This window comes from Rissa tridactyla, chromosome 16 (assembly GCF_028500815.1).
Source record: "Rissa tridactyla isolate bRisTri1 chromosome 16, bRisTri1.patW.cur.20221130, whole genome shotgun sequence".
Classification (NCBI taxonomy): Eukaryota; Metazoa; Chordata; class Aves; order Charadriiformes; family Laridae; genus Rissa; species Rissa tridactyla.
The window spans coordinates 5752976-5775635 of record NC_071481.1 but is presented as its reverse complement, the minus strand read 5'-3'; the positions used below and the strand labels follow the sequence as shown (position 1 = coordinate 5775635).

The 22660-nt window shown below is 55.5% G+C and overlaps 1 protein-coding gene across 6 annotated transcripts; it reads right to left on the bottom strand.

Annotated features, from left to right (window-relative positions):
• Nucleotides 1-788: 788 nt before the first annotated feature.
• KLHL17 (kelch like family member 17) lies at nucleotides 789-22583 on the bottom strand. Of its 6 annotated transcripts, none has more exons than XM_054222532.1 (13): nucleotides 22454-22583; nucleotides 19865-20699; nucleotides 12346-12598; nucleotides 11811-11932; nucleotides 11132-11353; nucleotides 9981-10097; nucleotides 8611-8824; nucleotides 8377-8521; nucleotides 7642-7809; nucleotides 7196-7284; nucleotides 6062-6135; nucleotides 4845-5026; nucleotides 789-4211 (listed from the first exon to the last, which is right to left on the bottom strand). In XM_054222532.1, the coding sequence occupies exons 3-13, from the start codon at nucleotides 12554-12556 to the stop codon at nucleotides 3983-3985; spliced, it is 1773 nt and encodes a 590-aa protein (XP_054078507.1). In that variant the 5' UTR covers nucleotides 12557-12598; nucleotides 19865-20699; nucleotides 22454-22583; the 3' UTR covers nucleotides 789-3982. The 6 variants fall into 6 exon arrangements, with proteins under 6 accessions (XP_054078507.1, XP_054078508.1, XP_054078506.1 ...); XM_054222533.1 differs by having other exon boundaries at nucleotides 19865-20371; nucleotides 22454-22561; XM_054222531.1 differs by lacking the exon at nucleotides 19865-20699 and having other exon boundaries at nucleotides 22454-22563.
• Between the last annotated feature and the right edge of the window lie 77 nt (nucleotides 22584-22660).

Below are 22660 nucleotides of genomic sequence, written 5' to 3'. Positions count from 1 at the left end.
TGGAGGATGGGTCTCATCTGGTTTTCATTTCCACGGCAGGGGAAAGCTGTCAACAGCACTGGAGATGGGGAGTCCTGGGGAGACCAAACTCGAATTTAGCAGCGGGGAGAGGTGTGAATCAGTCTGTGCCTTGGGCTGGGCTTTTCCCAGCGGTCTCCAACACCATCAGCATCTTTGTCCTGCTTTTTCTCTGGGGTAGGGTGAAGGTGTGCAGAGCCTTGGACATACCCGCCCAGGACCCTCTCTGGGAATAGGAAGCACCTTGTCCACAGGACAGCAACATCCCAGGTCGGGACCTGGGCTAAAAGCTGCTCCTTTTAGCTCACCTGCGGTGCGGCCGTTCCTTCAAAGCTGGCTTTGGCTCCTCTGCTGATGTCCACAACGGCAGGGCCAGTCCGAAGTGGCCTCCAGACGGGTTCCTGTCCCTGCTCTGCGCAAATGCCTTGAAGCCCAGAGTGGCTAAACCCCGGCAGATGAGATGTCACCGGTGGCTGTTCAGGCTCCAATGTGCAGCATCCTCTGCCTGGGGCTCCTTCCCCTCCCCTGCACAGGGCAATGCAGAGAGCAGCTCCCTGCCTGCGCAGGAGCGGGGCCAGAGAAGTGAAAAGGAAGGATGCAAGAGGCAGGATCAGGTATTCAAGAAAATGTCTTTATTGTACATGTTGGCTTCTATTGCTTGTATCCCCTCCCCATCCCATGTAGTGCAAAAAATTCAGAGAAACAGAGTTCCACATAAATAAGTCAGATAACTTACAGAGAAATCAAAGTGACGACGGTTTGACATGGAGTAGACCGGGTCTGCCTACCAGTAAGGCCAAGCGAACCTCTCCCCCCACGTCGGGGCAAGGGCTCCTGCCTGGCTTTGCCGTCTCACTGCAGACCGACACCGGGGTCCCTGGGCGAAACACATCAACACACGCAGCCCGGAGCCGCCCGCGCAGGGATGCTCCTCCGCTGGGACAAGCTCACAGGGGAAAATCGCACAAATAACATTTTGGGTGAGACGCCAACTAACTAAAACTGGCAGAGAAGCCACGCACAGTTGACAATTCTCCTCCCCTCACAGGCAGGGTACTACGCACAGACAGACAGACACAGACACACGTCCCCTCCCAGGCCTCCGGCTCAGCGAGGGACGTGCAGCACCAGAAGCAATCCCACCCTGGGACCTCCCAGGGCAGAGGCTGACACCTCGTGTCCACACAGTGCGGGTCGGGGTGCTCCGGACCCCCGCAAGCTGCTGGGGAACCATTTTGCCCTTTCCTTCTTTCTTTCTCTTTCACGGGAAAGCAGTGAGCACCTGCATAGTTAGTACATCAGAGACACTAAAGGCTCCCTCCTCCCCAGGTTTCTGCGGAACAGGTTCAGTGGTGATATTGCTCGGGACCCAACCGGTGGGTGACAGGAGTCACACCGCCTGTTTCCCTGATCCTCAAGAGGCAGGACAGCATTGCACGCCACCTGTAGTGTAAATTGCTAAAGATTACAACCGGGGCCAAGGGCACATGGCACAAAAAATGCTCCTCAGCCTGCTACGCTCCTCGCTTCCCCTCTGGTTTTGCCTGCTGCCCCTGCTAAGGCAGCAGCCCCCCTTCACGCTACAGCAGCCACAGCTGGACCAGATGCTGAGCCACGGCTATAACGACTCATTCCTTGTTAGAAACCAGCCCCGTTTCTGCCTCAGCACCCGCACCTTTCACTTCTGACAGGGCCACGAGGCTTTTAGGAGATCCTCCTTCAAAAAAGGACACTGGAGCCAGGGGCACCTGGAATGCGCTGGTGGATACAAGTCCAGCAGAAGACTAAAATCCTGATGTTGCTTATAGGAATGGGAAGAAAAGGATTGAGACCTCGCTCACACAGAGCGGCAACAGAGCGGACTTCACCGATTTCATCATTCCTTCAAACAAAGCAGGTTGATGTGACCTACTTAGGGCAGCCCTACTGCCACACCGACCAAGAGACAACCCGCAGGAGCACAGCCTGGACATGTGCAGGGTCCTCTGCAATACGGAGGAACGGGAGAGCTGCCGAGCTGCGACAGGCTTGGCAAGCGAGAGGGGAATGAAAAGTAGATTTTGAGTCTGTTCTAAAAGCCAAAAAGGCCTCCTCAGCCTGAGAAGCCCAGACTGTCCTTGGGAAGAAGTTGGGGGGAGAAGCAGCCCAGATTTTTCAGAAGCTGCTGGTAGTTTTGGGTGTCCAACGTTAGGCACTGTAAGGGGGCTTGTAAAACATGCAGGCACCTGCCCAGGAGAAATCAGATCGATGTAAAAATTGTGTGAAGTTGGGGAGTCCCTATCTCATCTCAAACTCTCCTTTCACCCCAAAGGAAAAAAGAAGAAATCTCCAGCCACTTGAAAATTTACGCCAACAAATACCATCACAAGTGAAATCCGAACTCTGTAAACGAAGAATGAGAAGGAGCCGGGTAAAAAGGGATAAAGGAATTAGTTCAAAACAAACAAGTCCGACCGTATTTCCAATGCTACATTTGAACACGATTGAGGTACCAGTGGTTGAGTCACTCCTCTGCAATGGAGAGAACACCTGATAACACGTCACAGTTCAAGGCTCGTAACGCACACCCTACAGCATACGCATTGAAAACACCACCCAAGAGGCTCCATGGCACAGGTGGGTCAAGGACAGGCCTGTGACTTACAGTACTAATTTATTCAACCTTTAGTTAATTAAAGTGGTTGCTTAATTGCCAGGGAGACGCTAATTGCAAATGGTCCCTTCTATGCTGTTTCCGCTGTACGTACGGTATCTCACACATGCACACGCACCCACACGTCTATAGAGAACGTCTTCCAGGACAGAGTCATCATCTCATCAACAAATAAGAAAAGTAATTGCTTCCCTTCTGCTGCCATAAAAGCAGATGGGCTGGGGAATACCAGGGTGGTGTAAAAAATAAAGGGATATGAAGTCATCACAAATTAAAATATTAGCATCCAAACAAAAAAAGGCAAAAAATTAACAACCAAAAAAGTAATGCCAGGCAATCCTCCTCATTTACAAGGCTGGATCGTTCTTATTTAAGAACCGATACCTTTCCGTAAACCCAGAATCTGCTTTGCAGAGAGGGGAAGAGCAAACGGGCCGATCTGTTCCCAGCCAAGCTGCGAACCAGGACCACGTGCAGAGAGCAGGCAGCCGCGCCGTCGCTTGAACCTGGGACAGCAATGCCATGGATGCAAACAAGGTCATCCAACCCATCTGCCCGGCTGGGGACCACCCAGAGCAATCGTCAGCTGGGATCTCAGCCCACGAGGTGGGGCCGGCTGAGCATGGAAACACTGGAGGGTTCAGGATGCTGCATCCAGTTTTGTCCCCAAACCTCACCTCCTCCAGGCCCTGTCCCTTAGCTGGGCTTCTTTTGTTTGTGTATTTTAAGGCATCGATTAGACACCATTGAGAACCGTACAGTGGCCTCAGAGTCTTTAACAGTGCACAATAGGCTTGGTAAAGAGTTTGGCTACAGTGACATTCAGAGGAGCGGTTGCACATTCAGCCGTGTCCCTGGGAGGAGTGCTGTCACCTCTGCCACCCCACAGGACTCCTGGAAGCCTCCAAGGCTGGCTGTGCTCGTACGTGTGGCACCGGCTGGATCATATGAATCCAAGAAGCAGCAATGGTTTAAAGTTTCCCCTCCCCAAAGAAAAATATACGCCCTTTGGGTGAGCAGTGAGATGGGTCTGAACGGAGCAGAGAGCACCCCTTCTCCTCGCCCTCTAGAAGGTGGGTGCTCGTCCAGGAAGCACATTTCTAACTGCTGTGGTCGTGCTGATCCGATGTGCGCACCAAGAGTGGGGATGGCTCCGGGGATGGTTCACAGGAGTGCTGAGGCTGGAGGCAGCAGCCGGTACCTTCGCTCCCCTCCTACAGCGACCGGCTGCCCCGTGGGGCCAGCCATGCTGGCCTAGCGCTCCGCCAGGCGCCCCTGTCCCCTTGAGGTAAGGTAGGTCCTGATTCTTTGTCAAAGGCTCGTCGAAGACACCGACAGGGTGGGCGAGGAGGGGGGCGGGAAGTTGAGGAGTTCCAGCACAGCCACCCCCACGCTGCTCCGGCGTGTGAACATGCAGGAGGCTGCTACCCACTTGTTGGTACGGGGGTTGTACTTCTCGATGGAGTTCAGGCTGGAGCTCCCATCGTTGCCCCCCACTGCGTACAGCCACCCATCCATGGCCACCAGGTCGTGGGTGCTCCTGCAACGACCAGGCAGAGACCACAAGGGCGTGAGGCTCGAACACGGCGTATGTGGGGTGTAGGGGAGCTTGTCCAGGGCTCTGCCACCCCACAGAAGGGAGTGCTCAGCCCCACAAGTGCCCAGTGAAAATGCATTACTGGGGCTCAAACAGTCAGTCAGCGGCAGAGTGCAGCATAGCGCCTCAGATATTCCCCTTCGCTCTGATACCCTCCTCCCAGTGGAGGAGTGCCACCTCTAAATAACAGGCCCTAGGAGCTTGGACTTCCAAGCCTTAAATCCTCCCGCAGCCCAGCAGCATCTCCGTGGCCTCAGCCAGCCGTACCAGCTGGTTCTTTACGGCCACGCAGGCTGCTGAGAATAAAATCCCTCTGCAGAAAACGTCTAATGCAGAACGTCCCCGCTCTGCCCTCCTGGCAGGCACGTACCCATCCCTCACGGCGCAGTGGGGAGCGCGGGCTGCCTTTGTGGAAGCAGCAGAGAGCCGGCCAAGCCCTGGGACATGGTCTGCAATTTACCGTTCGCAGCGCCAAGCAAGGCAAGGCTCTCTGTGAGATGGGGTCCCCATTCCTGACTGCCGCAGCTGAGGCTCCCCTGCAGCTCGGGAGGGTGGGAGCAGGGCAGAGCTCCTTACCTACGGATGTTCATGGGCGCCACGCTCTCCCATGTGTTGGTTTTGGGGTTGTAGCGCTCAACAGAGTTAAGGCAGCTGGTCCCATCATTGCCGCCAGCCACGTAGAGCATCCCCTCCAGCACGGCCACTCCTGCGCTGCTCCGGCGGCTCAGCATGTTGGCAATGGGCGTCCAGGTGTTGATCTGGGAAGAGGCAATGCTTGTTCGTGAGACAGATGTACGACTCATTTTCCACGTACCCCTGCCAACCCAGCCCTGTGATATTAGTCCTTGCTCTAACCACAAACCTCCCCACGTAATGGTCCTCTCCCAGAAAGACTTTCGGAGGGGATCCCGGTTCTTTCCCTTCGGCTCACCCGCAGGAAGAGCTGCAGGCCCCGGGAGAGACCTCTGCCAACTGGCTCAGCAAAGCACAGCTGGCAGGAGTCCTGCCATCCCAGGGGCCTGAGCAGAGAGATCTCTGTGCCAGGCCACCAGTCACGTTACAGCTGAATCCCAGCCCGCTCATGGGGGTTGAGCTGTATCTATTTCAAATCTGTACAAGTCACAACTGTGGCTTTACAGCTCATGAAAAAGCTCCAGGACCTTCTCTTTGATCTTTTTTTGCAGTGATCTAGCCTGCTCTTAACAGAGCTGTGAAAAACCAAGCCCAACATATGTGCCCCTGCTAACCGCTCTGGATGTGTGTGCAGCAAGGACCTCAGCTGGAAGCTGGAAACAGCTCAGGGCATGAACAAGAACTGTTCTTCTTAGAGAACCTGAGCTGGCCTACATGGCAACGGGGACAGGGAGTGTTCTGGTCATTGAAAATCTCAAAGAGACATCTCGGAGCCTGTACAGATGAGCTTTGGCTCATTTTGCTCTGGATTGCACCCTGGATACTCTGTCCCTGCAGAAGAGCTGGGGAGAGGGCTGATACCCACCCCATCTCGTGGTCACGCATGGTGGCTTAAGTCTCCAAGGAGGAAGGCAGGTCTGCGCTGCACAGGCTCGTGTGGGCACACCTTCTGGTCCACTGTTGCTACAACACTTTGCTAGGAAGTGGTCACATCTTAAGCTACGGCAGCGGTTTGTAAGAGACCATGCATAGCTGATCTCACTGTCTGCTAAGCTCTCCAGCAGCTCCTGTGGCCCTCCGCTTTCCGCAGGGCCCTTGCAGGCACCCATGAGGAGGGGAGAAGGCAAAGGGTTACCCCGCATGCTCTCTCTTGTATTTACCTGGGGCTCATACTTTTCTACTGTGGCTAAGTGCGATGAGCTGTCATATCCCCCAACGGCATACAGGTTGCCTTCTGCAAAGACAGTCACACACAGGCACAGGAGTTAGGTAAAGAGCGTGGCCCCAGCCCCAGCGCAGCCTCCCCCAGCCCAGGGTGCCCGCGTAGGCATCGGCTGAGCCGCCGTGCCTCCCGCTCCCCAGGCAGCCGGGCTCCCCCAGCTCCCCCTCCCCGCGCCGCAAGCAGCCGTGTGAAACAGTCATCGGGCAATTTCTCTGCCACGCTGCAAAGCTTCCCAAAGAGCTCGTTCGCCCGCCGCTTCTTGACCTCCTCATTATGGGAGCTGCAAGCGTTCCCCGCCGGAGCAATGGGTTATTTTTAGCAGCGGAGGCTGGAGCGAGGGAACGCCAATAAAGGCTGTGGCGGGCAGAGTATGAGCTGGGGATGGAGGGGAGGGAACCCCTGAGTCAGCACTGGGAGCTGAAACCAGAGAACAGGGCAGGGGAGAGGCACCGTGGGGACACCGAACAGCAGTTTTTGGGATGGTGGGTGCTACCATGGCATCCCCAGGGAGGTCCAACAGCTGCTAGGGTGGAGAGTGGTACTTGCATTAACCCCATAACTGCACTAAACAATGAAAACGGCCAATTTTCACACTGCATCCTCCTTAAGGACAGAACTCATTCCCCGGAGTCAGGAGACATCACAGCATTGCAACTAATATTGTAACACCCCTGGTGTTACAGTTTTGACCCCGCAGTACCGCTTGGATCATCAGTAAAGGGATTGTCCTGCTTTCATAATGAAGGAGTAATAAGGTTGGCCCTTCCTTTCTAGGGATCATGCACAGCCAGCCCTCTTACTCCAAAGTAGAAGGGGCACAAAGGAGCTGAGGAATGAGTTGTAGGTCCCCTCAGGAGTTGCCACCAGAATGTGATGAAACCCAATTGCTAGGGAGACCGAGGAAGAGGGCAGAGGCAGGGAGTGTGTCAGGACATGGCAGAAGAATGGCTGGGCCATTCACAGTTAGGGAATCTAGGAAGAAGGGGCAGGAACTAGAACATCGAAAAGAACCACCAGAAACGCAAGTGACAGTCTGCACAGAAGCCAGTCAGGTCCTCATGCCATCACCCACCTAGCGTTGCCACCCGGACGTAGCGTCTCCTGGTGCTCATGGCAGCGATGGATGTCCAGGTGCCTGTCAGAGGGTCGTACCGCTCTGCGCTGCAGCAGGCAGGGACACAGGAACATAAGGTGTGACACTGGCAAAGCCCAGGTCAAAACTCTTTGCCACAGACCCTCAGGGGCAGCTCCCAAGGAAGCTTGGGAATAGACAGGGAAAATGGAGGAAAGAACTGACAAAGCCTGCATTCTGTTGTGGCAGAGGGTTAGAAAATGGGTCTTCCCCTGAAGAAACACTGCCTGGGCCAAAGACGCTGCATGACAGAGCTGAATTGCGAGACGTCTACTCTGGGGCCGGTCCATCTATCAGGAGTAGGCTTTGTGGGCTCCCCAGCCGCCCAGCTCCAAGGACAGTGCATGCAAGAGCAGCGGAGGAGCCTGGTGCAAGGCAATCCCTACCTGTTCAGGCATGAGGCCCCGTCGTACCCCCCAGCAGCATAGAGAAGCCCGTGAAGCGCTGCTACACCCAGGCAGCTCCTCCTGGTGCCCATGGAGACCTCAGGTTGCCAGGAATTGGTGACAGGATCGTAGGATTCCACTGTGGCCAAATCAGAGGTCCCATCATAGCTGTAGGGAGAAAAAGGGAGAATGTGTGAGAGCTGGGAAGCCTGGTGTCGCAGGTGGGGCTGTGGGCTGGTTCTACAGCTCTGGAGCTGGCCAAGAGCCTTGGGTCCCTGTCACCACCCCTCCCCTCTCCCCCCTGCCCAGCTTCCTCCAGGCAGAGCGCACCAAAGCACTTGTTGGAAGCGCAGAGCCCTTAGCGGAGATCTCCTGGGGGTCTGCAAAGAAAGCGGGTCTCAGAGGACCCCGTACAGAGGGCCAGAGGTGGCCTGGGGAGTTAGCAGGGTCTTAACGGCCGGCAGCATAGGGCTAAGGGACGTGGGAGGAAACAGGGCAAGTCCAGGACATGGCCACCACTAAGCTGAGAGCTAGCAAACTCACTGCTCCCAACCACAGGGGCAGGGAAGTAGTTTTCCGTTGTTACTCCTGCAGTTAGACACCGGATTTCTTCACCCAGAGGCTGGCCATCTCTGCTCCCAGAGCAGCTCTGTGCCGTGCTCGCCATCGGCTCTGTGCAGAGGCTGCCGACAGCATCCCTGCCAGCTCCCCACCACGGCCCCACGTCCTCCTTACCCGCCCACGGCGTACAGCTTGTTCCCAATGGCAGCGACGCCCACTCTGGCCCTGCGAGTCGACATGGAGGCCACCATGTGCCACCGGTCCGTCCGCGTGTCATAGGCCTCGCAGTCCCCATGGATGGCGAACAGGCTCCCCCCACCTGCGCACGGGATGGCAAACAGAGCAAACAACAGCCCCAAGGCCCCGGGAAGGAGTGCGCAGATCCGTGAGGGCACGGCGAGGCCTTACCCACAGCAAAGAGGACAGTGCTGGCCCCCTCACAGCGCCGCGGCCTCGTCCTGCTGTTGCTGAGGACCCCTCTCTGCTCCGGCATGAGGTGGTACTTGAGGGCTTCGATCAGCAGGTCCTTGCACTCCGAGTGGTGCCGCACCAGCAGCTCCGTGTCCACGTTGCTCATGAGGAAGTCCCGGCTCAGCAGCGGCAGCCGCACGCACTTCATGAGCTGAGGGGAGAGGAGCTGCGTCCCATCGGCAGGGTGGGAAGGGTTCCTCCCAGCGCTGCCCACACATCTCCCCTACAAACCCCGGGACCCTGGCAAGGCTGGCTCCACCTGGACATGGCATCCTGCTCACTTGGCAGGACAGGCACCCGGTGACAACGGGCAGCAATTCAACCTTACTGTCCCTGTAGAGCTAGGAGCCCTCAGCGTGGCCATGACATGTCCCACAGCCACCCCAGACCCCCACCCAGACCCCTGACCATATCCACATCCTCTTCCAGCACTCATGGTACAAGTAACAATCCTCGCTGCAGGGCTGCAGAGCCCAGAGACCACCACTCTCCACCCAACATGCCCCACGTTGCCTGCATTGCCCACAGGAGGGATGTTTGAGTGCAAACAACCAGCAAAGGTGGAGACAGAACTCCTCTAGGGTCAAGCCCCAGGGCTGGTGGAAACCCAGGGGAAACCCTCAGACAGAGTCTTCCTCATCCTGCCTCAGCCTTCAGGACGACACCTGGGGATGGTTCCTCTGAGGACACCTAGGGATGCTTCCTCCCACCGCTTTCACCTGCCTGGAAGCACCAGAGCGGTGGGATGACAGGAAGCCTTGGCTGCCACAGGCACCGCCAGCCTCTACTGCAGTGCCAGGCTGCACCCATGAGAGGGTGCCCAAGCTGTGCCAAGCACTGGCAGCCCTGCAGGAAAGGGTTTAACCATGTCTTCTCCAGTCGCACCTTTGGCAGGCAGGAGGCTCGCAGATCCATGCGCCGAGGTGCAGATGCAGAGAGACAAAAGCACGAGCTAAAAGAAGTCCGTGCTCAAATTTGCCTGAGGTTTTTGTTTGAGGATGCACGTGAAAGCTCAGGGAGTCTGCAGGCAGGGTTGACCTCTCCTGCCGCCCACACCCTCGGAGCTCGGCGTGCCCAAGCTGCCAGGGGTCAGACAGGGCATCCCCCTCAGTTATGTCGATAGTTTGGACTTCACTCTGGGAGACTGAACTCTCTCAGCAACACCCTCATCTATGCCTGGACTGGAAGCGGCATGGCAGGGACCTGCTGTCCCTGCCGTCCGGCCAACCTGCAGCTTCCTTCAGCTGCGTCTCCACCCAGACCAGGCACTCAGAGCTGGCGGGCAGAACCTTCCCCAGCGGACTCACCCTGGGGACATGCTGTCTTCTGCTGTCCACATCATGTTTGACCCAGCTGAGCACAGCCCGGTACACCTCCTCCTCCGATGGCACGTTGAGGCTGTCACTAGAAATGAGGTCCAGCACCTGCAGAGCGGGGTGGAAAGGTCAAGTGTCGGTTGGTACGGTTTGGGAGGAAAGGACACATTCACACCCCCACATAACCAGCCCAGCAGAACAGCACTGGCAAGGGCAGAGCCACTGCCTCCTGTAGATGCTGGCAGTTAAGGGGTGTAGAGTTACTCTCTCTCACTGGATGCAGAAAGATCCAAAGGGCAGCAGGGTCCCCAAACCAGGCAGGTGCAGCTGTGCCTCTCCTCTCCCTGCAGCTCTGGTGTGGAGACAGCTCTGCCCTCCATCACTCTCCTTGGCTCCTTCCCCCCTTTCTGTGTCTGAAGCTGCTGCAATGCCTGACACTTCCAATCCACATCAGTGAGAGCAGGCAGACGACTCTGCTTGCACGCGTCCCTTCAATACTTCATGGGATAGAGAGCCAGCTGCCCTCGCTGTTCCCAGCACGCTCACTTCACTTGACAAGGACTATGGAGATGGAGCAAGCGGAGATACGTACCCTCCCCTTGCTGCCACACACCCCACTGCCCCAAGAATGGGTGAAGGGAGGTGTCTGTGTCCTGGTGAGGGACTGTACAGGGTTGGGTGACGCAGAGCAAGGACTGGGAATGCCTGCGGGCCAGGGCACAGCACCCTGCAGGCAGTGATGAGCCAGGGGCCATACTGGCACCACACGGGTACATTAGCTGAGCTCTGAACTAAACATCACAGGGCAGCCAGGACTTACTCCTTGGCCCGTGTCCCCAGGGAGAGGGCAGTACGCTTGGGGCTCACGCGGCAAGCACCAGCGACAGCAATTATCCTCCGTGCTACCTTCCCCTCCCTATTTCACATGGGACTAAGCTCGTTCTTTGACAGCACTCTTCCCATGGATTGTCTCTCCATTGAACAGAGAGGACCAAAGCACAGAATTTGGGTACATTCCCCTGCCAAACCCTGTCCCCACATTGCAGGTGCCTTGGGCTCTTGGCGTGCACGCTGTGCCTTCCAGGACAGGGCACGAAAAGTCTCACCACACTCAGACCTTCACACTCCCGTCAGGGCCTCACCTGTTTAAGAGGCAGCAACATGAACTCCTCGGTCTTGGACACCTCCACGAAGTGTTGGAGGACATACTTGTGCGCAGACTTGAGGAGGTCACTGCAGGAGTGCGTGTCAGCAAAACCCCGGATCCCCAGGCAGTTGGATGGGTCGAGCTGGCTGAGGAGGAACTTGCAGCAAGCATCCCGCACACCATTGAGCTGAAGCAGGCTGGCAGCAGGAAGAAGTGTCTGGCAGTGGAAAAGAATGGGGGAAAAGAGAGTTTCCAGGGCAAGGAAACTATTTTCACCCTTGTCTCACTGCAAGTCAACAACAGAACAGGCTTACTGAGCACCTGCAGGTACACAGGTGCAGAGAGGACAAAGCGTTTGTTGTTTCCAACAGGACTAAGCTAAAGAAGAGCTGAGAAGGACACCCGTAAGCCCCCACAGGGCAAGGAAATGGCAGGAGAATGGCAGATGCCCAGGACTAGACCTGGCCATAGCATATGCTTTGAGGAGCCATTCCCAGCCACAGAAGACACGCTTCCGGGTGCAGGGGAGCAGAACTCCCTGACCACCACTAGATGCAGGTGCCATCACAGAACAACAGCTGAAGTGCTGAGCAGAAGGAGAGAAGAGCCCTCAGGAGGCATGTCTCATACAGAATGGCTTTGTGGAGAAGACAGATTTGGGGGGAAGGTCCTACCTGCACGTTCCCCTCGCCCACCACGATCTCAGCCGTGTAAGCGTACTGCACCAGCTGCTCCAGGGCTTGGGGGTCAATGTCATGCAGCGTCACGTGGGTCTGGCGGCTCTCACTCATCTCATCTGGGGTAACACAGATACTAGACATGAACAAAGTCCCACAGCAGGATTGTTTCCCCACAGGAAGACTTGACCACGCATGGAACAAGCCACATCACCCACCACAGCCCAGGAAGGCCTCCTGCCCTCCTCTTTGCATGGAGAAGGAGAGATATACTCTAGGGAATGGGGTCCACGTCTGCAGGGTGGGCACCAAGACACCTGTGCGGGGCATTACGGGCACAGGGCTTCATGAAAGGGAGCTAAATGAGGAACATTATCGCACTTGCTCACAGAGGTGATACACAGGCACCATATTTCCATAGGAGAGGGCAGTGAGAATAGGGAACACGACAGAAAGGGAAGGGGATTGCAGGGAGGAGACGGTTTGAAGAGCAAGGAGACCCTGGCGGTGGGGAAGAGAGGACACTACTTGCTTGTGAACATGGCGTGGAAGTACGGGCTGCAGGACGCCAGCACCACCTTGTGGGCCTTGATCTCCTTGGTGCCCACATGGAGCACAATGTCGCAGAGCAGCCCACGCTGTCGCATGCGGTTCATGCACACGAAGGCATCGTGGTAGTGCCGCTTGGAGTTGTGGGAGATGCTGTGGCCATCGCGGTTGAGGAGCTGCATGCCTCCTTCCATGGCTGCAGGTGGTAGATGGTGGGATTTCCCTTCTCACCAGCACTGCCATGGGAGAAAACCAAAGCATTATCCAGGCAGGAACAGCTCTAGTCCCAGACAATTCCCATGGCCCCCATGTATGCCTGCCACTGCTCAGAGACCCTGCACCAGAACAGCTCCTGTCTAACTAGCCCCTGCCAAGGAAACATCATCCTGCTCATAAACCAGCAATGGGGAGGAGACAGTCCCTGGAAGATCACAAGTAATGCAAAGCGATGCTAAGACTCTTCTCTGTTCTGTGACACTCACTGCTTCCCAGCTGTGTTCACCTTTGGACCGATATCCTCCTCACCTGCCTTCAGAAGGGTACTGCTCTACAACATACGTGCTCACACTGGTTTTTCCTTGAAGTTGCACCATCTCCAAATCAGCCTAACAAGGTGCATTTCCACGTAACAGAAGCAGAAGCATTGATCTTAGAAGTCCCACCAGGGCATGCCAGTCCTGCATTGATCAAACACAGCTTAAACAGACCACTGGAGACAGCAAGCATGACAACTCTGATCAGCCTAAACAAAAAATAATCGTGAATCCCATATCCTAAAAGGCAAGAGTGATGGTATGAACCACAGATCTTTGAGCGGCGGCTGTTTCCCTCCAGCTTCCAGAGGATGCTAGGAGATTTATAATGGATGCACCTGACTTCAAAAGTTCAGTTCAGAGAGCTGCTGTCTTTCCTGTGTCCACACAATTCGGGAGGATAAGGCAAAGGGCAAAGGCAATGGCAGCACAGAGCTCTACAGTCCCAGAAGAGAACCCTGCAGACCAGGGCTTTGACTCTTCCTGCCATTTTATATTTCAGGAGAGGCTGGGGATTCCCAGGTGGTCAGTTAGGGAACAAGAAACATACACCTTAACATCCTGATCTCCACCTCCCTCCAGTGGCCTCTACCCAGGCACGTCCAGCCTCACCAGAGCCTCCAGGCTGCCCCAAACGGTCCTGCTCCGGCACCGGCACCGCAGACTCTGCGTGAGCCTGGTGGGCAAAGCAGAGCTCCTACATCTCCCTGGAAGCAGCTCCAGCTGGGAGCCTGGCTGTCCTTCCAAGAGGTACCTTTGAACTTCAGGTGGTTTTGGTTTGACAAGGCTGACAGGAGGGACAGACAGTAAAAAAAAAAAAAAGGGACGCCGATGAGCCAGCTGGGACCCGATGCAGAACTTGGTCTGCACATACACGGAGCGTGGAGTGGGACAGTCCTTCCAGTCTGGGACAAGCCAGGCAGGGAGCAGGAGTATAAACATGATCGGCTTGTAGAAAACAAAAATTGCCTAATCAAAGAATAAAGGCATTTATTTGAGCAAAGATGTTTTCTCTTTCCATGCTCTCTGCAGCTAGGCTGCTCGTGGTGTTTCAAAAGGCGTTTGACTGTCTCCCTGCCAGCAGCACCCGAAGGAACGGTGGGGGAGTGAAGAGAGAATGACTGAGCAGCAGGAGGAAGGAGGGGGAGGGAGCAGAAGAAAAAGGCAGCTTGAAAGGAAAATAAAAAAAAGCCCGTGTGCTGCACTCGCGCGCCTGCCCCCGCATCCCTGCAGCGAGAGAATCCCCTCAGCCTCCGTGCTCCTCACGACACCTACATGTCGCCAGCCATGACGAGCCTAAAAATAGAAACCCACCATGCTGTGCCTGCTCAGCCACGAATGCAGCCATCTATTCGTTTTTAAATAGCAATTGTATCGTGTACTAGAGTCTGGGGGAGGAAAAAAGATGAATAAACATCTTTCCCAAGCAGGAAAGAAGCCTGCATTGCCCTCTTGTATTTGCATCATCCTGCGTGGTATGAGATTCCTCATCTCGCTGTCAGCGAGGAAGACTCACAGGCACACAACAAAGACAACGCCTGTTGATGCTTTCCAGCAATGTGTAGGACGCTGTTGTGCCCTCAACAGGGAAGAAGCGCCCGTGAGTTAACTGGCCTTCTCCTCCCACAGCCCTCAGCCAAACTTTTTAGAGAGCTGCAGCATCCCTAGGACACCCTCGGGACACTGCTGGATGAGAGGTGCCCACAAAAGGGCTGTTTTTTTTAAAGATGCTAATAGTTATTAGTATCTCTACCTGGGCTCAAGAGCTCCTTTCCCAGACCTGGTTTAGTGGCAGAAAGTGGATGGTGCTTTCTCACCTTTATTTCCCTCCTTAGCTGCAAGCCCAAGGGTCTTCCTGATCTGCTCGAGCTGGTTTATCTTTTTAATACACTGCCGAGCGTACTTCCCCCCATTAGTATTTAAATCACACCCCATCTCTAATTGAGAGCACCCACCTCACCCCTCCTGGTAGCAAGGGGTGGAAGCTCCCAGCTGCGCAGCAGTGGAAGGACCCGGGGGACAATGCAGGACAGGACAGAGGAGCAGGGAGAAGATGGGACTGGCGGACGGGGGGCAGCACACAACTCTGCTCCAGCGGTCAGGGGAGAGACACAGAGGGCACAAGGGACTGAAGGTTGCTGTCGCCTGTGCGTTGGCATCACCGTAATCAAACGCATTTCCAAGGAGGGTCAGAAGCACTGGGCTCTCTTCCCAGCCCTGCCACTGAGTCATTGCACAACTCCGGGCAAGTACAAATGCACAGAGTGACAAGGGTGACATTATCTTTCCTTGCGGCGATTCCCATGGCCAAGAGGTAGAGACCAGCTATTGCTCAGTCCCCTCCCCACCCACAGCTGCCTGCTGTCCCCAGGCACGCCATCGCAGAGCTCTGAAGAACTCGACTGGAACAGCACCGGTGCCTCCCTGAGCACTGAGCTCCCTCCCAGCACCCCGGGCTACACCACCGCTGTGTCACTCAGTCTCCGACGTGGCCAAGCAGGGACAGAGGGAGACGCCATCCCGGCCACCGCACTGCCACTGGGCTCCTCAGAGCATCCCCAGGGGACAGCCCCCAGCTGACCTGACCCACAGACAGCCTGAACCAACTCTGCTGGATGGTTTTCCGCGACGGCCGCACTACAGCCTCAGCAATCCCTCCCCATCCACCAGCCACCTTGGGAAAAGGCCACCCTCCTGCCGCGCAGGGAGTGCTGGCATGGGTTTGGGCTAAGGCTTGCAGCGGGTACAGCCCCTTCAGTGTCCCCTCCGCTCTCCTATCAGCTGTCCCCATCAGAGCTCTTTTGCTTTAACAGGTCAGGATATAGTCAGTGGGGAAAAAAGGGAAAGGACACCCCACTGCTGCTTGTGCTGCTCCCTGCGCCTGAACTCTCCACCTCGCTGGCAGCACTAAATATTTCTTATTTCCTTGTAAAACTTCATTCCCAGGAAACGAAGGGCTATGAGGGCTGCTAAGATATAATTAATGGGGAACAGTGCCCGGACCACAAGAGACAGTAAAGCAGTGTCCAGAGCTCCAGCCGGGGGAAGTAAATACAAGCCCACTTTTGTGGAGCATGCGGCAGCATGAATGCACGTGTTACGCATCAGCTATAATGGATGCGGTGGCTGACTTGTAATAACTCTTAGGTTATGACAAAAAAAAAAAAAAAAAAAAGGCGGCGTTTGTTTGGCTCCTATGCGACAGAGCGTGGCCATGCATAACAGCTCTGTTAATTAATGCAAATGATCCCTGCCCAAAGGGAGGTCTGTTCTCTCTGCACAAAAAAACATATTTTGCCGAGAGTGAAAAGAAGCGCGCTGAGCAATAAACAGGGAACGGAGTATCCTCCAGGGAGAAGTTCAGAGCCTGCCCTTTCCCCAGGAAGGCCCTGGAGAATGGCTTTTTGTTGACAGCCTGCATGGAGGTTTTGTGTCCTCCAGGCTTGCTAGGAGACCACAAAGACACATCCTGTACAGCTGGTCAGACGGTGGGGACATCCCCTACCCTAAGGCCAGCCATACAATCATGCTTAAATCCATCACTTCCATGTGTGCCCTTTCCCTGTGTTGATATCCCAGTACCTCTTTTCTGGTAAATCAGCTACAAAGCCCTGTTTTCTGTGCAGCACTGCATCTCCCACAGAAGCGCTGCCATCAGAGCTTCAGGATGAGACATCATGTCCTCGCCGGCAGTCACCTCCACCCCAGCGTGTCACTAACGGAGCAGAGGACAAGCTAGGTCAATAAGGTGGCACCACATTGCCGGTGTCCCTTTCAGGGCAGTGGTTTCCCCCCTTCCTTGGCCTTGGGGGTCCATGTCCCAGGCACAAAGCCCTTTTTTTGTCCACAGACCTCCTCTGGCTCTGTCCCCAGGCAGGAAGAGGCTGCTCCATTGTGCCCAGCAGCTTCAGATCCCCATTCCCAGCTTTGGAGTCAAAGCAGCACCCTCCACAACAGCACAGAAAAACTCCTCTTGGGGCAGAGCAATAGCATGGACCCCCAGAGAAGGAGGAACTTGACAGCGGAGTCGCAGGCAGGAATCACCGCTTCCAAGTGCATCTCCATCTCCCCTACACCAGAAATCAGAATTCCTATTTTTAACCCCTCTGAGAGGAGTCACAGGCCATTTGCCAGTAAGAAGCCTCCTGCAGTTCAGCATTTCCCCAAAGAATGGGGGAACTGAAATGTGCAATATACATTAAAGCCCAGGGCAGGACCAGACCAAAGCTCAGGCAAGCCCCTGCCCAGCTCTGTGGGTGCTCACACAAACACAATGAGCTCCTTTCCTCCTGGGAGCCGGGCTGGGAAGAAGATGTGCTCCTGTGTTCCTGCAGGCTCTTCCTTCAAGGGACACAAACAGCTGAGCCGGCAGTAACAATAGCGGCTCTAAGATCACTCATACGGCTCGTACCAGCATCCAGAGATGCAGCTCAGCACGCCGCAGGCCTGCAAATTTTCATCTTCCTTGATGCCTCGTGGAAGCCCCGTTAATTTGGCTGAGCAATCCCTTTGGTTGACCCCTGTCCACGACTCTCAAGCCCACGTCTAAGGAGAAGCTTTAAACTCCCAGACGACTAGCAGTATTTTTTGCATCAGTAAATCCTCTTGCAGTAGGCATGTCTAAGACACCAGGGCTGTTTTCACAAGCTACAGCAGATACACACAGCCTGCCCCTATGCCTCAAACTTGGCTATCCCAAATTCTTGCTTCTTTCAGAGGGCCCGGCGCTGCCCTTTACAAAATATAATGTGCTCCTACCTTTCCTGCTCCCTTCCCCACAATAGACGCAATCAAAGAGGGTTGGAAATCATCCGGCTGTATATATCCAGGACTCAGATGCAAAGCAGGCACTAAATCTAGGCAATTATCCCCACCAGGACCTGTCCCATTAGCGTCATTGATACAGACTGAGAACTCTATCCACTCAGTACACCACTTTGGGGTTCAACCCCTTCTCAGCCTCTGTAACACTTTACCCGCGTCCAGGGAATTCAGACACCGACAGCGTGCAGCACCTCGCAGTCTTTTTAATATAAGGTTAATTTTGTGTTCAGCCCAGAAGAGCCAGCGATTGTGAGGAAGCAGAGGGACCTGAGAGCTGAGGACCAGCAAGCGACCCAGCTGCTCTGAACCGCAGGTCCAAGACATCACTACCGTGATGGCAGATTTACAGCTGCACCCGGACAGAGGTCAGGACGGCAAATGTTGATGGAAATGGGACTTAACGTGGCAAGGGGAGCTGTCATTCCTGGCACCAGCTCTGCCTTCAGAGGTGGCAGGAGAGACGGTAGAATTAGGAAACTGGCAGTTTCTGACAGCCCGATCGAAGGCTCGGACACCATGCACCCCTCTGCCAGCTCCCGACGGACACGAGCACGCCAAGAACACACAAGAGCTGCAAGGAGAGGTTAGGAGCAGGCACCTCCACCCCAAACACTTCTGTCTCTCCTGCTCTTAGCGCTGCCCCTGCCCACACATCTGCCTCCTATTCCCCAAGCCCCCCTGCTAAGGATGGGAGGGCGAGGAGCGCGCTGCTCCTGCCGATGGGTGGAATTAATCTGTTCGGCGCTGGCCTCAAGGCAGCACGGGGCACCACAGACAGCGCTGAGTCTGCAGGACTGAGAATCCCCAGCTCTCAGTAGGGTTTGGGTTTTTATTTTGTTTTTTGGTTTTTTTTTTTAATGAATTAGGCATAACTGACACGCACCGAATCCTCCTGTCTAGACATCTGCAGAGGAGTGACAAGCTGCCAGAGAGGATGTAGAGCCTCGGCAAGGGGGTGGGGAGGACGGGGTGTGGGGGGAAACCGCACACAGTTGCCAGCTCTACAGCATAGAGACGGCGCTGGCTTCAGGCAAGAAGGGCATTCAGCACATTGACCTAGTCAGTGTCTTTCAGCAACTCAGTGGGTTGTAATCAATCGGCTCTGGTGCACACAGAAGGCTGGAGGTCTTTTCTAATTAAAGCCTCTCTCCCCATTACTCCTGGAGAGTTTTGTTTGGAAACTCAGCTCAAAGTTGCTCTCGGTCACCCCTGCTCACGCTCCGAAGTGCTTTAGCTGAGAGACGAAGGAGCACGAGGCAAGAGCCTCAATGCCTGCACTGGGACAATCCCACCCCTGAAAGAGATAAAAGGGTCTCCAGCCTGCTCAGCACCTATGCGGGAACGCAATCTTCTCCCTCTCTCATTCACACTCCCCAACTCCTCCTGCAGACATCTTCAAATTCAGCTTTCGCCTTCGGTATTTTGCACGCAGGAGATTGCAGCAGCTCCAAGGAGGACTCCATGGTTGAGGGATTTAGAGGCATCTGTGCTAACATTTGGGTCACTTTAAGTAATTGGTTGTAAGGGTCAGGACCCAAATAGTTTTGGGATTGCTGAATTCCCAGGTTAGGGAGAAACAAGAAATGGAAACTAATTCCTGCCTTGAGATGCTCAGCAAAACATGCAGGTCTCCAGCTGCCCTGGGATTAGACAGCAGCTCCTACATTCTAGCACAAAGCACACCGAATTCTAAGCGAAAGGAGCCCTTTGCCTCTGCCAAGGACTGGAAATGTGGGTCATGTCCTAATTCCCCCTTCTCAGTGTCCCCCAGTGGACAGGGGAGAGGAGCTACTGTCGCATCCAGTGCTATTTTCTGGCACAAGCAGTGCCAAACCTCTACTCATCAGCATGAAGCAAGTCTCCTCGCCAGGCAGCAGAGTGATAGTTAACAGCGTCAGCTGCACTATCCATCACCGTGGTACTCCTGATCTCCCTCTAGCCTCCCTCGTGACAGACATCTCTGTCTCCAACTCATTTTTCAGACAGGTAAGCAGACAAGACGAGAGCGCTCACGTCATTGGAGGCAGCCCGTATCAGAGCATCTCAATGTTCCTGGCTCCTAGACTTGCCCAGGAGCTCCCCCTCTGCAACATCCTTGGCCAGCAGCTATTCGAAGAATATTATATATTCGAAGGTGCCCTGTACCTGTCCGCTGGGCAAGGTGATGGCATCTCAAGTAGGTGGCAGTGGGCCAGTGGGCCGTTACCGCTCAGCAATGCTCTGATGTCAGATGAGAGTGATGAACCTGGTGAGACCCAGCATGATCTACCACTCGGCTTCTAGAGGGAAAGCTGACTCCATGACACGAGGCAGCGTGGTCTAGTGGCTCCAGCAGTAGACTGGGAAAGAAGGAAAATGCACTCGGGTCTGCTGGCTGCGAATGGGCGAGCGGATCTTTCACAGACGGATAAGCCAGGGAACGATGCCCGGTGAAGCACTGCTCGTGAGTGACTCTCCAAACCAGGAGGTCACCAGCTGCACCCTCATCCCTTTCACAGAGACTGCATGGCCCACACCACATTTATGGACAGCTAACAAAGCCTCCTACCAGCCTCAGCTGTAGAGCGGGTTGGCAATGTAGACATACTGGATCCTGTAAGCATCTTCTTTTCTGCACAAGCTCAGTGCTTCACACTGTGGAGCGGTGGGAGCCTGTTTTCAAGCCAGAAAACAATTAAGAGAATTCCCTCACATCTTGCAGGCAGCAGCACAAGCCACATACATGGAAACTGAGCTATGAGGAGCACGTGACATAATGGCCTTGAGTTTGCTGGCACGCTGGGGCCCTGCCAAGGCCAGCGGATCCCAGACCCTGGGAATTTCAGTTGAAGGAGCTCAAATTCCTGTCCCTGCGGAGTCACATCCTTCAGAGGAGGCAGTGTGGTCTGCAGCCAGTTCTGGCAGGCCAGGCAGAAAGGGTGAAGCACCGCTTGCTACCAAGGCCAGCTTGACTAAGGGTTTGAAGGCAAAGCGCCAGCACCTGAGAAAATACAGAAGCCAGCACTGAGATTTCAGCACGGCTGTTTGACTTTTGAGATGCAGCAAAGCAAGACCAGAACCCAGAACAGCCTCCCTGGCAGATCTCCAGTCTTCAGAGCCTGCCTGCCTTGACTTCCACCTGCCGCTCCATCTACAGAGACCCAGACTGATGCTGATGAGTGCAAGGGCAGATGGCCACCAGACGACCTGGCAGAGCAAAGAGGTTCCACTGCCACCCTCACCAGGCTGACAGAAAGCTTAAGGGACCATCCTAGCTACCCAAGATACTACGGAGCAACTCCATTCAGATCCTAGACAGCAGGTGACTACTACGCCTGCCAGCTTCTGGTCCACTCCGAATTAGATGCTACTTGCTGGGATTCATGAATCAGTCAGTTCTTAGGAAGGAAACTCAGATCTTTAGACCCAAGATGCCCAAGAGTCTTACCCACTGCCATGCTGAAAGAAGTATTTCCAGCAGATGCTCATGGTTTAGGAGAGAAACTTGGGGTCCAGAGGGGAGAGATTCCACAGAGGTGCTTACCTGGCTGCAGTGATCGCAACCAAAAGGCTATTGTACATCAAAGTGAGCCATATAACAGTGAACTTGTAACAAACCAGCACCTCCTGGTACGAAACGCTAGCGCACAGACATCCCAAATCTTTTGTGGAGGCCCCATCCCTCCTCCCATCCTTAAATGCAGCTCATGCCTTCGGACTGTCCATACTGAGAAGGGGCAGCAGCTCTCGGAGGCTCATTTCAGCAGTGCCCTGTCCTGGGGGTAACAAACTACTTGCATCAGCCTGGTGACAACCTGGAGACCATCAGGATCAAAAGCACCCGAATATCCACGTGTTGCTGAATCACTCCAGATCTAACCTTGTGCTCTCCAGCAAGGGAGAGCACCCCAAGATAGCGCTCATCGGGCAGCGGGCTCTGAAGTCAAAGGAGAGCAGGCTTCCTTTATAAAGAGACCCCATTAAAGCCAGGCCACCCTTTCTGCAGTTTTCTAGCTTGGCACAAAGGCCTGGTTGGTCGGTGGCCATGTACTGACGGGCAGAGAGCAGGGACAGCCACCCGAGTGCTGCATTTCGTCCTTGCTGTAGAGAAGCCATGGTCCCAGGGCTGGCACCGCTCAGAGGGGGAGGTATTTGCTCAACCAGGAGAACCAAAGCAGCTGCCCCCCCTGGCCTGCGGCTCCCCGGGACCACCTTGGCCAACGGAGGTGCTGTCGCTGGAGGAGAGCCCTCTGCCCCAACACTCACTGCAGAGGCCGGAAAAAAAGCTGCCTCCCGCTTCCCCCGCCAAGGTACCAGAAAACCTGAGGCAACGTTTCTCCCTGTGCCCTTCAGTTCCTGCCACAAGGATCCCAAATCACCCTTCCACCCGGGGCGAGCCAAACCGCAACTGTCACAACCTCTCTGCAGCCCCGGCGTCGCGCAAGGCTCTACAGCTCCAGCTCTTCCCTTTACCGAAGGAATGGCTCCGGGACTCGGCAGAGGACGGGGAAGGAGACCGGCTCCGGAGAGATGCCGTGGTACGGAGAGGGAGCTCAGGAACGGCACCGGTTCATCCTCGGACCCCGACCGGCGAACTCGCTCTCCGAGGAGAGGACACGCCACCAGCGGTGGGGAGTGATGGAGAGCTCATCGCGGGGGGGTCCTCCTGCTGCCAACCCCCCCCCGCCTCCAGCCCCGGTAACCCCTCCCTCTCGCCCCCCTCTCGGGGAAAGGCCGTGTCCCGGCGGTACTCACGGCTCCGGCGCAGCGGCGGGCCCGGCCCGGCCCGGCCCGACCGGCGGGATGCTGCGGGTCTCCGTTACACCCGCACCGCTACCGCCGGCCCCGCGGCGGGGAGACGGGGCGGGCCGGGGGCGGGCGGCTGCGGGGCTCCTCCTCGGGCGGCGGCGGGACGGGGCTGCGGCTTCCTCCCTCCCTCCCTCCCTCACCCGGAATAACCCC

Excerpts from the sequence above, each read along its gene's own strand:
- KLHL17 (XM_054222532.1), bottom strand. The coding sequence starts at position 12,556 with ATGGAAGGAGGCATGCAGCTCCTCAACCGCGATGGCCACAGCATCTCC. Across the intron at positions 8,522-8,610 it reads CACTGTCCTCTTTGCTGTGG|GTGGGGGGAGCCTGTTCGCC; the intron begins GTAAGGCCTCGC and ends TCCCGTGCGCAG. Across the intron at positions 7,810-8,376 it reads AAGCTGTACGCCGTGGGCGG|CTATGATGGGACCTCTGATT; the intron begins GTAAGGAGGACG and ends TTCTCCCTACAG.